Below are 15720 nucleotides of genomic sequence, written 5' to 3'. Positions count from 1 at the left end.
TGTTTATTCTTGTTTAATTTGGTATCTAGGAATATGAAAATATGAAAAATAATATTATATAAATTATCAATACATGTCACTAATTATTCATTGTAAATTAAATATTGTCAATATACTAAGAGTGACATTATATTAAGCTATTGTCAACATACAGTTGGCAATAGCTATTATGTGAAATAATAATGTTGTGTAAACTGACAATTTAAGTCGCTTATTATTATTGTAAATTATTAATATGTAGACCATCAATGTCACTGATTTTATTATTGTAAATTGGGCGTGTCAACATACCTTTTGTCAACAAACCTAAAATAAATAATGATTAATATTAAGATCATGTGATAGTCGATATCCGCCTTGTTTGCGATGGCAGTGTTATAAAAGTACCCTACCTCGACAGAGAGGGGACAGTCTTGTATCGACAGCCCAGAGCAAACACAGCGGACCTTACTGAAGTTAAGTATTCTTATATTTTATTATAATGTAATGTAATCATTTGCCTTTTATAGGTTACCTGTTGTAACTGTGTACCAAATATGTACCTACTACTTTACTCAACGTTCTAATGTTTTAAAAGATGTGTGTTATGGAGTTTCTTTGCCCTTTCTTCTCCATGACTAAACACCTTAGCGAAACGGGTGGTAGATTCATTTTAATATAAATAGATCAATGCTGAACAATACAATTCAATTATTATTCGACTTGGTTGGTTTTACTTCTGTATTTATCACCTACCCTCTTGTGCTATTTATTTTATACATTGAGATAAAAGTAAACACTAGGTTGTTAGCTTCTGATTATTATAGAAGCCTGTTTAGATGATTAGGATTCTTACTTTGAAATAATACAGCAGATGCTTTGCTTGATTTTTAATTACTTAGTATTTGGCCTTACCTGACAAATAATTAAATGATAACTTTCATTAGTAATCATTGGATTTAATTTATCATCACTATTAAAGCCCACTGTCTTAACTTCTCTCTCTTTATCATAATCTCACAAGCGCAATATTAGAGACTGATGTCTATAGGCCGCAATTATACCTGTAAGTTACTCACGGTAGCTTACGTAATCAATTTACAATAAAACTATTGTAAATGTAGTTACCTACTTACATGAGTAAAACTTACAGGTGTATCCGCGGCCTTATTGATGGCTAATAGGCACCTGAAGCAGGACTACCTATATCCTTTCTTGACTTCAATAGCTATTATACCAGAATGTTGGCTACAGGCCTATTCTGTATGTCAATGGTTGTGTAATTTAATTACGAAGCGAAGTGTTCAAAAGTAAACCAATCTCTTATTTCTTATTGTCTACCTTCGGTAACCACTGAGAATATAAGCAATGATCGGATAGTTTATAGACACCGGATAGAGAGATAACATGGACACCATTGGACTCCTTTCGTAGTGTACCTACAGCTAAATTACATTACCATATTTGGTGATTATACACAACTACTTTTTAACTGTCATAAAAAATTTAAGGACGAAATACGTTTTAAAAATGTGCAATGGGATTAATTTGTTTTACTTTAATTTTGAAAAAAATTATCAACGTTTGGTTTGTTTTGAAAATATAAATAAATGTGAAAATTTAGCTACAATTAAAAATTAGTGGTGTAACACATTGAATACGCTCTAAAAGATGATTTCCAATAGATCAATAAACCAAACACGTTGGTATATTGCAGTGCGCGGCTGGTCGCGCGGCCTGGCAGGAGGCGGCGGCGCTGTCGGTCGGCGGCGGAGGCGCGGGCGCGGGCGGCGCCGCCCGCCGCTGCTCCGTCCTTGGCGACCACCCGGGCGCTCGACGCGATCCGCGCGGGAAGTGGCACCGCACCAACCGGGTAAACTACTCTCTACCACCACTATACAACCTAAGGCTGCTTCGATATACTCTTGACCACTGCTATATAGCCCCACTGTACAGCCTAAGTCTGTAAGTATCTGCTACTGCTCTGTTCTGAGCGACCACCCGGGCGCTCGACGCGATCTGCGCGGCAAGTGGCACCGCACCAACCGGTTACCTACTCCATACCACCACCATACAACCTATGCCAGCTTCGATGCACTCTAGACCACTTCTATAGCATCACTATATTATAGCGCCTGTATAGCATAGCCGCCGCAGCTGTTCCGTCCTTCCGTGCTCGGCAACCACACGAGCACTCGACCTGCGGTAATAGTGGCACCGCACCAATCGGGTAGGTGCTTACTATATACCGCCACTAAACAGCTTAAGCTTGCTTTTAAGTACTGAAGAATGAAGATTACTGCTATAGCACCACTGTACAGCGAGACTGCATAGTATAGGCGCTGCTCGCTGATGCTCCCTCCTCGATAACTCCACGCGGCACAATTTTAAAAAGCTGTTACGCAAATCAAATTTGAGAGGCACTAGTGTAACTTTTCAAGCTAACGCCAATTATTTTGCGTAAATCTGCCCAACGTCAAATCCTCTGGTCAATCTGTATGAAAATATCAATCATAAAGTGTTCCTGTCAAATTATTTCCATACTTTCCAAAACCGATTACGACCCGTTAAAGTTACACTAGAGCCTTCACACTTCACTGTCAGTTTCAGGCCACGATTACACCTGTAAGTTTTACTCACGTAAGTAGCTTACGTGTTTACGTTAGTAAATTTGTCGTAAGTTTAATCATGTAAGCTACTTACGTGAGTGGACTTATAAGTGTACTACCTATCTGCGGCCTAGACTCACGCTAGACTCACGGTAGCATAGTAGCTATAAATCATGTTTTTCAGTTAAATAAGAAGATGAACAATGTTTTAGGTCCGAGATGCCTCATACGGGTCATCGTCGGACTCGGACGGGGATCTGGAGGGAGCGAGCGGGGAGCCCTGGGGGGTCGCGAGGCTCCTGTACGCGGGGCTGGCCATTCTCGCACTTGGCCTCGTCGTGTACTTCGTCGGCACCGGAGACAAGGTCAGTTTCATTTTTTTTAAATTTTAGATTAGCGCTTAGGCACAGAAGATATAAAAGAACTAACGTAGCTTAGGTGCATTGAGGCCTGCTGGAACGTGATGATGCAACCTAAGATAGAACGCGCTTGCCTAGAAGATGCCTCTTGATATGAGGGTACCTATATTAACAGTGGAGGGGAAAACTGAGGTCGGAAGGGCGTTCCATATCGTCATGATCAGGCCATCGCCAACCCACTACTGAGCACGGATCTCCTCACAGAATGAGAAGGATTTAGGTTAGGTTAGCCCAGTGCTGATTGGTAGACTTCACAAATTTTTAAGAACATTATGGAGAGAACTATCAGGCATGCAGGTTTCCTCACGATGTTTTCCTTCACCGTTAAAGCAAATGATATTTAATTTCTTAAAACGCACATAACTCCAAAAAGTTAGAAGTGCATGCCCGGAATCGAACTGGATAGTCGCGAAGCTCAGGTGCGGGATGCTTGGCCTAGGTTAATGAGTGATTCAAACATATGTTGATGTTGTAGATCAAGTCACTTTGAATATATCCTCGTACTTCTCAGACGATTTTCATTTATTCGAATTTTCTCGTCCCCATTAATCTCCACTTTGCAATAAGTAATTACAATACTTACAAGATTTGCTTGCAGCTTAGTCAGGTGAAAACTTGCAGAATTTGTATCCTATTGGTAATATTATTGTCCTATTACTACGTCACTTTATTTGTCCTATTCCAGGGTTTCAAAACACCAGCGCTACGTCTGGTGGGCCCGTCACTCATCGTGGCCGGCCTTTCGTGTTGCTTGCTGCGTATTATGTTTTGTATTTTCGCCAAGCCTTGTTGCAGGCGGAGGACCAACCACAAGGAGAACAGAAGGTAACTCGCATCTTTTTACTTTGTCGACGTCATTATAAAATCATACCGTATTGGCGTCGCGGTTCTGCGGAGATATATTATGTGCGGTGCAGAAGGAGCGTCTGGTCCGCGGCGTGTCGGCCAAGGCTGCTGTCGTCCGGCGAGCCAGCCTCGGACGCGGCGCGGGTCGCCCGCACCCACCCACAGGGTAATTGCACAGCTAAACAAGATGCTGGAACAACTCCCAGATGCCGACGTGTTTTAACAAAAAGAAGCAGCTTTCATAAAAGCAATTTTGTTATATTTGAATAGATTGTACTTAAGTACTTTTGTGTGTTAAGTGATTTTTTTAGAATGTACCTAATTAGGAAGCTTTTAACAACTTTGCATGTACACGTTCTGGTTTTTCTGTAAGTGTATTTATTATTTAAAATGAAATAAAAATAAATAAATAAATAACGTTATAGTACCTAATTCTCACGTTCCAATTGGGCGAAATGATTCAGTGACCTGAATAATAACAAAAATCTTCTGAAACATTGATGATAAGTAATTCCATATAAAAAACCGTGACACCAGCGCAATGTAAATCTGACAAAATTGTACCTATAAATATTTTTACATTCATATTAAACAAAGTTAACGTTGAGTTGTAAGGTTGCTCTAAAGCTTAGAGATGCTCAGAAGCTTAATTATTTGTCAACCATTAACTTAACTTTTTATACACTTACCTGTTTCAGACTGTCCGGTTGCGTGGAAGGCGAAGAGATGCCGCTGGCGAGGTGCCCAAGCACACGTCAGGGACCAGCGCAGTGTTCGCCGGCGAGACGCCTCGACGCGTCCTCGTGCGACGTGTCCAGCCTGTCCAGCGGCGAAGAGGACGAGCGTCTGCGTCGATACCGCACGGCCAACGCGTCCTCCACACACTTGCAGCCGCAAACTGTTCACGTGCAGCCAGTAAGTTCAACATTCTACCGCTGCGAGAATCCTACCGATACGGAACCGTGTCCATCAGTCCAACGCCTCGACGCGTCCTCGTGCGACGTGTCCAGCCTGTCCAGCGGCGAAGAGGACGTGCGTCTGCGCCGATACCGCACGGCCAACGCGTCCTCCACACACTCGCAGCCGCAGACTGTTCACGTGCAGCCAGTAAGTTCAACATTCTACCGCTGCTAGAATTCTACCGCTAAGGAACCGTGTAAGCCGGCGCGGCGCGATGCTTCGACGCATCCTCGTGGGAAGTGCGAAGCGGCGAAGAGGACAAGCGTCTGTCTGTTCACAATTCTAAGGCACAGGAGACATTTTTTCTAAATTGACAGCCTGTAGACATACCACCGTAGTTTGATAGCTACAGTTTTAGGATCCAGTCTTGTAGAACAGTGGCATCGCTGACAAGACATTAAATCATTCCCAAGCTTTTTGTCATTTAAATAATCCTTTACACTGTAAAAGGATTTTTTTAACGAACAGTTCTAGGCTATGGAAATTTTCAAGTGGTTACTTTACCAAAGTAATCTTTAATTACTCCTCCTTTCCTTCCAGGCGGGGTCGCAGCCAGCATCGCAGCCAGGGTCGCAACCAGGGTCGCAGCCAGGGTTGCAGCCGGGGTCGCAACCGGGTTCACAGCCAGGGTTGCAACCGGGGTCGCAGCCGAGTTCACAGCCAGGGTTGCAACCAGGGCCGCAGCCAGGGTTGCAGCCCGGGCCGCAGCCAGGGTCACAGCCAAGGCTGTCGCCGTCCCTCCAGTCAGCGCAGCAGACGGCAGGCAAGAGGCCGCCCCCGAGGAACGTGTCCTTCGCGGGCGGCCCCGACGGCGAGCTGGTCCTCAGCCCCGCGCAGTTACGCTCCTAACCCACAAGCAATAAACATTGTCGCAATACTTTTTATACGAACTATGACTATGATCGGCCAAAGCGATATGTGTGGCGGCAAGTGGAGATCAATTTTGCACGTTTGATATACCTAATATATATAACACTCTGTTTAGAAATTGCCAACTCTGTTAACGAGTACCTATACTATAAAAAGGTAGGTAGGTAGTTATTATGAATATTCATCCTTATCATAATGTTGTCGGTAATGCCTTTACCATCCTTATCTATGTAGGCCTTAGGGTATGATCGAAACATAACCTTCTCCGTAAACTGCTCCACTATAGAATATAAATTATAAATAGATAAGAAATACTCTTTACCTGCCCTTTACATAGTGATTTTATAGCAATTAAATATGCTTTAACGGCGAAGGAAATTATCGTGAGAAAACCTGCATGCCTGAGAGTTCTGTAGGTATTATGTTTTCAAAGGTCTGCCAGCGATGGTAGACTATATCCAAACCCTTCTCATTCTGAAAGCAGACCCGTGCTCAGTAGGGAACCCACGATGAGGTTATTAATGATAATGATTTTAAACGTGAGCTGAAATGATACGTGAAGCAAAAATTCAAAGATTTGTTCACAGAATCGGCGATTTCTAAAATAATGAGAGTGTACCTAATTTTTAAGCTAAGTTTCAGTTTTTTTCAACTGCGTACCGCAACGAGTGTTTCAGCTGTTTTATTTAGTGTAGCGAACGGAACCGTATGGTAGAGAGTATTGTCGAATAAATTGTAAGCGTTGTTTATAAATCCGTAGTCATTTTAATACTGAATGTGCTAGTCATCCGTCGTAACGCCAACTATTGGTAGTATACCTACGATCAGGTGTGGTTTTTTAAGATAGGGAAAAAAATATTAAATTAAATTATCAAACAAACACTTTGGTACCCTGAATTGAATTATGTATATATACATAATATATATTAATGAAAAAACCGGCCAAGTGCGAGTCAGACTCGCGTACGGAGGCTTCCGTACTTTTCGACATTTTGCACGATAAATCAAAAACTATTACCTATGCATAAAAAAAATAAAAAACTGTTTTAGAATGTACCTACAGGTAAACCATTCCATTTGATACCCCAATTGGTATAGTGATCTTACTTTGAAAATACTAATTATTTGTTCATGACATTTTTTTTTTATAAAACCACAAATTCACGGTTTTCGGATTTATTCCTTTACTTGTGCTATAAGACCTTAGTACCTACCAATTTTTTTCTGTTCCGTGGATACGACGGACAGATAGACAGACACCAAAGTGATCCTATAAGGGTCCCTTTTCCTTTTGAGGTACCGAACCCTAATAAAATACGAATGAATAAAATATTATATTATGGTATCAAATTTAAACAATAATTCTTGAGCTGATTTTTTTAAATGAAATTAAATGATACATAGTGTACACGGCTGAGTAACGATAAAACTTAGTAATGGACAAAAAATGGGTTTATATAAAAGTATATATTTTATATAATGGTAGGTATCGAATATAAATATTTGTTGAAGTACTTAAGGTTTTTTTAAATTTAATATTTAAGTAAAGATTAATTTAAAACAGAAACCGCACCTTGTCGTTTATCAATATAAAATATAATGAATATATTATGATATAAACATAAAATTGTGTTAAAACTGCCTAAATACTAGTGCGAATTTATATTTAAATATAAAATCATAACTAGTTATATAACTGACAATAATGATTGTTAACTGATGTATAATAGAGTGTTATGATGTATGCGCGATAATTTTATTTAAATTAAATGTCAAGAAATCAGTGTAGTTCATTCGCCGAGTATTTCAAATATTTAATAATTTATTATACACAATATATTTATTGTTCGATATTTATATTACGTAGATATTATTATAATAATAGTAATTTATTATTATTATTAAATTTTTAAAATTTTATTTATTAAATTTATGGAAATTATGTGACAGAATCACGGCAAAAATGATAACTTTTTTAGGAAGGCCGATAACTCAAAATATTTTAGTAGGGTAAAGAAAAATGATATTCGAAAACAGTGGGAGATATATTAAATTTATTTAACTAGATAAGTTAGTATAGTGAATTGTTAATGTAATTGATGGATTTGAGAATATATATTTATATTTACTATAATAGAAATTATAAAAATATAATTGATAAAATAATCATTTACCTTGGCGTTTGAACTACGTAAATACACCAACTTTATGATATAAATGCTTAAAATAGTAAGTCAGTGTATAGTGAGTGATACTGTTTAACAGTAATTATTATTGATAGAAAGAAACTGCGGTAAAGCACATTTCTTAAACTCATGAAAAATATTGTTAACACTCGTTCATTATTACTTAAACAATTTAAATTTAAACGTAGAGTGAATATTCTACTTAAATAGTAATTTACAAATTGAATTAATGAATATTATATTAAACTAACTTATGCTCACGACTTCGTCCACGTGGACTACACACATTTTAAACCCCTATTTACCCCTTAGGGGTTAAATTTTCAAAATCCTTTCTTAGCGGATGCCTACGTCATAATAGCTATCTGCATGCCAAATTTCAGCCCAATCCGTCCAGTAGTTTGACCTGTGAGCTGATATATCAGTCAGTCGGTCAGTCAGTCAGTCAGTCGGTCAGTCAGTCAGTCAGTCACCTTTGCCTTTTATATATTTAGATTATCTTTTTACCCTAAATTCCAGAATGCAATCAATCATCAGATACGTTTTGGAATTTAGGATTTATATTTTTTTGTTAAGCGTTTGAATATAACTATTTAAAAATTATAACGAAGTGTTAACAATATCAAATATAACATTTAAGCGTGCATTGTATACTGCACAATAGTGAAATACTGTTTATATAATTATAATTATATTATATATTTTAGAAATATTTGCACCTTTAGTAGTGGAATATTCAAATGTATATCTGCAGATTTAGCTAGAATATATATGATGGATTGTGTGACACTTGAACAAGTGTCTTTAACTGAATTGCTACGACGAAAATTCATTACAATCAAAATCAGCTTATGGCTGGCATCATTTACTTTAAAAAAAGATATTATGATAAAAGAAGACTTAAAAATTAAAAAAAAAACATTTCGATCCTAATGGATTTTCGTAATGTCTCTACTTTGGAACTAAACTATTAAACAAAAAATATTTGCGTGGTAAAAAATTTTTGATTAGTTTTTTGTCAATTATAACTTTGTAATCAGATGAATGTAGTTGTTTTGAATTGTTTAAATCTAAGAATTGTCAATTACTTAATGATTATTTTGGCATAAGATATCTGCTTGATTTACTTAATCACTATATGTAACTGTATTTATATTAATATCTATAATTTAAATTTTCATAAAAATTATATAATATGTATATCGACACAAGCAATAAAATGTAATATCTCTTTGGAAAATTAATTTCTAAAGTATCTTCTCTTAGTTTAAGTCTTAATTTATAAAATACTACCTCTGAACTATAAAAAATATTTATTTACATTGCAGCAGACAATTAAACCAAATAATTGAGTTAAAAATATGAAGAATAATAATCGAAACATGTATTCTTTATAAGCCGACGGTATTACATATATGTAGTTTATAATATTTCATACTCTTCAAATTTCTGGGATATATATTAAAGTGCGTTTGTTTGGTAAATGCCGAAATATTTAGTTTAAGTATAAATACTATACTTTTAATGATCAGAAGCCACATGAATAGATGTTAAGGAAAATTATGAGCTTTATTTAGACTTACTGGCTTGTTTGACAGTGTTGTGTACATAGAGAATCATCATCATCTGTCGTTACGGTATAATCCTAAATATCAATTGATTTCCCTTTCTCAATTTCAAAATATTGCTTATACCTTTTATTTTCATGTAAATTGTTATTTACAAAAGTTTAAAAAAAGGTTTACGATATTTTAAACGTTGTTAACGTCAAGCGCACATAATCTGGTGACAGGGTTAAAATTTTATATTTGTCTACCAGCAGACGCAAAAAGCATTCAGGGTCAAAATAAGCGTTGCATAGATCTATAGATATCTTATTTTTTAATCACCACCTATTTATACTATTGTTTAACTTTTTAAACCTTTACACTTCCACGCTGAATTCGGCCCTGAGTGCAAAATTTTGAATATCACACATTTTTCAAAAGTATTTTTACAAAAAATATGTCTGCTTATTTAGAGAATGATATAACCTTTTATAGGGAAAATATTTACCTACACACCCCAATTTAAAGACGTCACAAGATATATAATTCACATCCAATTTATATCTATACCTACCTACTAACATTAGTTCTAAACAAACTAATAAATAATGGAATTGTAAAGAGAATGAAAAATTTAAGTACGTAGGTATACCGTGTTAATTTTTACGATAGCAAATGCACTAATCATTTCTTTTTTTACAAAAATGGCATTTACGGTGTTATTTCTAATTCCCATAAGAATATTGAATAATGTGCTTCCACAACATAGCTTGCGACGATCGCTTTCCTAAATCGTGCTATATTGCTTCATAGTTCTTAATTTTTTAAGTCTAACCATATAATTACTCGACTTCTCAAGGCCTAATTGTTTATTTAGCTTAAAGTCAGTTTAAAAATTGTGTATGGGCTTTATGATGTGTGTTTCACTAGTATTTACGTAACTTTAAATATAAAATGGCTGTAGGTATTTTGGACTATTTATTTTACTGATAGAATAAATACCTATTGGTTCTTGTTTCATGATTCAAACTCTACAGTATTAAAATTGTAATAAGTATTTATTTTTCGGCTAATCACTGGCCCGATTGAATGTTTCATGATGTAACTTTAGACGTGAATCAAACAGACGTTAAATTCACGAGTTTAAATCAGTTTAAACCGCGCCGGGTTTTTGTTACAGTTCGAAAGCATAGGTAAAGACGTCAGCTTTATGTAATTTATCATGTTTGATCAAAATCGTGAATTGAGTTGAGCTGACAGCTTGTGAAGCCGTAAGCAAAATAGGCAAAAGCTTGTAACTTGTAAAAATTAAAAAATTGTATATAACTTCAATACTTAGATACGTCGCGTAGGTATCTAATTCGATAACATTATTGGAAGACTAAATAAAATTAGGCGGGCTTACTACTAAGGGCTCACGATGTTTGTTTCTATTAATAATAAGCGTAAGGGTGGCCTAAAATCGATCGACAAGTAATTTTCATTTACGTACAATAATAGTAGGTTTTTAAACCAACCTTAATATTCTATCAGTGAAACAAAGTATCAATAGCAATGATTAACCGACGGAATTGCTTGACTACTAGGTGATTACTTATGGTCCAAGTCCCAGTGCCACCAGACGTTACTAATATTCTGAGAAACAAAATGTATGGGATAGAGTAGTGTTACTGTGTACCTTTAACATACGTACATATATTTGCGAGCTTGTGCCGACGGCCAATTCAAAGGTATCATCATATATTAATATTACTCACTTTTCTTATTAAAGTCTGAGAGCAGATTTTTATGTAAGTATATTTCCTGAGTAACATAATATAAAAATACGACTCAGGCTATAAGTAAGATTTCGTATGTTATTTTTTGCGAGCTTTTAAGCGTCTGGCGGAAATTACCGCCGACGTGAAGTGTCTGGCAGTATTGAATATTAATTATTAATATTCTATAATTCTGTAAAACATAGGTACATACAATCACTCAGACTTTAAGAAAAGTAAGCAATGTTTTTACGTCGGTCCCTTTAGAAGCTGATGCCTATAAATTGGCTGTCAGCACAAGCTAGCAAATAATATGCGTACAATAATAGTAAGTACACCCTAACATTACTCTATCCCACATAATATTTGGTTTCTCAGAAAATAAATAAGGTCTGGTGGTTCTTGCTCTATAAAATTACCACGTGGTCCACGTTCATTGCCAGCTTTCAGCTAGAAATTAAGTTGCGACCAAACAGTTGTTCCACATAGTTATGAGTACAATTAATTCGTTAATACTAAGATTAATATACTGTAAAAAGAATGTTCCTTTGCGGGTTACATTTAATGAGTAGTAGATTTATAAAAAATATTTACGGCGGGTTTATATTCAAACAGTGTATTAAAGCTTCACAGTACACCAATGCTGCCATAAAATGTACATAAAATACGAATAAGTCAGTTAACTGGAGCAGGAATGTTCACACGCAACGACCACCACCGCCGCCTGTGTGAATGCTATGCGGACTCAGACTAAGGATCAAGGAGACTTGACATCAAAATAATAATAGGTAGGTACATTGTTAGAGCAAGCTAGGTGTATAGAAAAGCTCTGAAGAGTAATAAAGACAAAAACACATTTTTTGTCTTTGTCATAGTTTAGTTTTGTTGGGCACAGTTGTCCTCTGTGATAGTAATTTATTGCAAATATTATGAGTTTTTGTTTAGTTCTCTGTTTTAAATTTAGTATTGAAGGTGTGTCGTAGCCATTTATAGTGAATTGCTGTGTGATCGGCTGTAACAGTTGCAGCGAACGCAAATTCGGAAACAACCTTTCATACGTACCGAAGTATGATTTCTTTTGTTGTTTTGTCCCTTTCGGCTATACGCCTCTGACAAGTCCAATTGATCCTTTGTCTGAGAATGCGAACGAGAGTTAGATGCTTAATCTAAACCTGCCTTTATAGTTATGTCATACATTGTTTTACTCACGACTTTCCTTTGCTGTTGCTAAAGTATTTCTCTGTGCAAACGGCGGTGATTTTATAAAACAATGAATCTCTTATAATTGAGGTCTTTAGAAAGTACAATAAGTTAAGAACTAATAGGAAACTAATAAAATACATTTGAAAGCCAGTCTGAAGTTAAGTTGTTAAGCGTACCTATTTGAATTCTCTATTGATAAGTGATTTTAAAAGTGTGTTGATTTTTAAAGTATGGACCTGTATTATATCTTCTTTAAAAATAACTTACCATAATCTCATCCTCAATTTTATTTGTTCTAATCATTTAAAAGGGGGTTATTCATAGTGTTCTTCAAACAAACTTATTTTAGCTCCAATTTGTATATTAACCAATCAAACTCAACGAAATTTTGTAGGTACGTTCTAGGAACTAATCTATGTATAATATTTTCGAAATTTCCGTTACAATGAATTTATATAAAAATCTTAAAACCGTGTATTTTAGAACTATATAGTTATTGTTACGGAAAACTTACAACCAACAACCACATACATAGATTTTAGTTCCTAGAACGTGTCTACAAAATGACATCGAGTTCGATTGGCTAATATTCAAATGAGAGCCAAATTACGCGTGTATGGAGCGAGTGACGGAAAGTCCTCTATTAACGGTTTTAAACTAGAAAGGAAGGTAATGTTTTTTCTTGCATCTCTGAGCAATCGCTGCTTTTAACATGTTCTGCGTAGTTAATTAAGTACGACGCTCGAAGACAGAAATGTCTTGATACAGCGCAGCGTAGTAATTTCTTAGGCCGCGATTACACCTGTAACTTTTACTCACGTAAGTAGCATACGTAATTAATTTACAACAAATTAATTAATGAAAATAAATTATAAGAGTGTTTACATTAATAAATTTGGCGTAAGTTAATCACATAAGTTACTTACGTGAGTAAATCGTAGGGGAAAGCAGGTAGGATTCGTACAGAGGGAGCATTCGTACAACAGTCATATCTACACTATGCTACATGGTGACGCGTTTGTGTTTTTGTATATGTGAGGCCCGCTCATATTCATAGGCTCACAGCTAAGTGCAGTGGCTGTACAACAGTCAGTTTTTTTAGAATAATTTAAAACGTGTTTTCACACCGCGAAAATAATTTTTCGACTCATCTTTGACGACATTAATTCGTAATAAGCTTGGCTCAAATTGTTAAAGTAACATATAATAGTCTTTGGATAAGTGCCTTAGATTCATGTGTAAACATTTATTTTGGGATAACCCTCACCGTTATTTTTATTTTAAATTTATTGTTTGATTTTTTTGGTTGGGGTACCTTCGTCCACTCCTAGTGGGGTGGATTCGTACTTTACGAATGCACCCCGCGTGAGTTCAGATCGTTTTTGCACTAACTGGGTTATGGGATTCCAATTCTAAACCACTCCCAGATGATAACATGCAACAAATAGTGGTGGTGCCTAGACTAGCAGAGTAGAACTAGAGTGAAGAAACTCTCGGTTTGATCCTGAAATCGACATCTGCTAAATATTAGGCTAGGGGGTGTCGTTAAATCAAACCTAGTAGTTTCATAGCCTACCGAGCGTCAAATATAGGCGACATTTGACGCCTGCCAGTGTGGGTGAAACCTCGATGTTTTCTTTCTTCGAAGTTTCATGCCTGTCGTGAGCTGCGCTATAAGTCAAATTAGCAACTTCTTATCAAACGTCAAAACGCTGGCATAGTACTTATGCCAGCTTGTATAAAAGATATACATAGATATGACGTCATAAACATTTGACGTACTTTAGCATTTAAACTACTACACACGTGAGTACACACACGTGAGTACAGCCGGGACAGATATTATTTAGAATTTGACGTACTCTTTATATTTAAATCGACAACTTTAGAATCAGTTTAGAATGGTTAAAACTTACAATGGACGTGGATTTCACGAAATTTGGAAGACCCTCTGTTTAATAATAATTACTAAGAAATCGTTTATTTTTGACATAGGCGCTATCCCAATTCAACTCCCAAAGAAATAACTCTTACTCAACAAGATCTATCATCAAGATTGCCACCTCCATCACCATCTACATCAACTGTGGGATGATGACGCTAGAAATTATGCAACCTTTTACCTTAGCCTAAAGTGAATGAGAATGCACCTAAAAAGACACAAAGTAAGGAAAAGTATTAGAAAAATTAAGGATATAACATATAATCCCGAAAAAAATAGACTGATAGAAAAGAAAAGAGCAAAAAAGATGAAAAAAGAAGAACAAGAGAGAAAACAGAAGGCTAAAGAGATGAAACGCGAGTCACTATAACGGTAAATTAGAATGTTGATTAATGAATGACTTAAATTGTAACAAATTGTTTGTAAACACCATATTGTTAATTATTACTATGCTTAAGGTTGATTCTGCGTTAATTTTGATATCAATAAATGTTTAATTTCATATAAAATAGCCTTTTTAATCCCTGTGTACGAAGGCTCCCCACTATGTACGAATGTACCCTACTCGATGTACGAAGCTACCTCGCGTGTGGGGTGCTTTCGTACGATTTCCATTTTTTGGGAAATTCATCATAGCTTTGTCATCTTACTTTGCATCAACACTGAACTACATTATAATTAAAGCCAGATAACTAGGTAATCCAGCAGCGTTGAAATTATTTTGAAATATTTATTAGTTTTGTTTTTACATGACCTAGAGTAAAAAGTGTACGAATCCTACCTGCTTTCCCCTACAGGTGTAATCGCGGCCTTACTCGACTCTGTCTTGACACATTTCCGTCTGTGTGTCTGCGGTTCTTACGGTGCAAGTGAAATCTATTTGATAGAATGATCACTGTGATTAAAGTAAATGTTGATTATGAAAAGTTTTACCATTTTGAGATTCGATACCTGTTGAGAAGTAAATTTTAAACTTTTATTTTGTAATTATTATAAAAAGAAATGTTCGTCATTGCGCTCAATAAGTTACAAAAGTTATTAATTATTATTATAATTAATGTTTTTATATGAGATAGTAATATGGAATTTTTGATTTTGTGTGTGTATATATAATGATAATAATAATTGTTTTTGTCATAGCCACGAATTGTTCGTACCTACATCGTTTGTGTTATTTATAGGCATTGGTGCATATCATGTGTATAGAACAGATGATTAATCAAATAAATTAGAACAGAAACATAGTTACAGTGTATGTTTTATTTCTAGTGTACAAGTCTCATAAGCTAGAGAAAATAATTATCTATGCTCCTACTTCCTAGCTCATAATGCTTGAGCATTTAGGACCTCGCGTAAGGAATTTTTGAAAATTCAATCCCTGAGGGGGTAAAATAGTGGTTTG

The 15720-nt window shown here is 35.9% G+C and overlaps 1 protein-coding gene across 5 annotated transcripts in view; it reads left to right on the top strand.

Annotated features, from left to right (window-relative positions):
* LOC117987889 (uncharacterized) overlaps nt 1-15566 on the top strand; it is a 133945-nt gene extending 118379 nt beyond the window's left edge. For all 5 annotated transcript variants that reach the window (XM_069502580.1, XM_069502584.1, XM_069502581.1 and 2 more), the window contains 5 exons: nt 1697-1852; nt 2801-2953; nt 3693-3832; nt 4552-4768; nt 5354-15566. In XM_069502580.1, the coding sequence (XP_069358681.1) occupies nt 1697-1852; nt 2801-2953; nt 3693-3832; nt 4552-4768; nt 5354-5662 (975 nt within the window). In that variant the 3' untranslated portion in view covers nt 5663-15566. The remainder of the gene's footprint in view (nt 1-1696; nt 1853-2800; nt 2954-3692; nt 3833-4551; nt 4769-5353) is intronic.
* Nucleotides 15567-15720: the final 154 nt, after the last annotated feature.

The sequence above is a fragment of the Maniola hyperantus genome, chromosome 13 (genome assembly GCF_902806685.2).
Source record: "Maniola hyperantus chromosome 13, iAphHyp1.2, whole genome shotgun sequence".
NCBI classification, from domain to species: domain Eukaryota; kingdom Metazoa; phylum Arthropoda; class Insecta; order Lepidoptera; family Nymphalidae; genus Maniola; species Maniola hyperantus.
The sequence above is the reverse complement of the archived record's forward strand: the minus strand, read 5'-3'. Positions and strand labels throughout refer to the sequence as shown.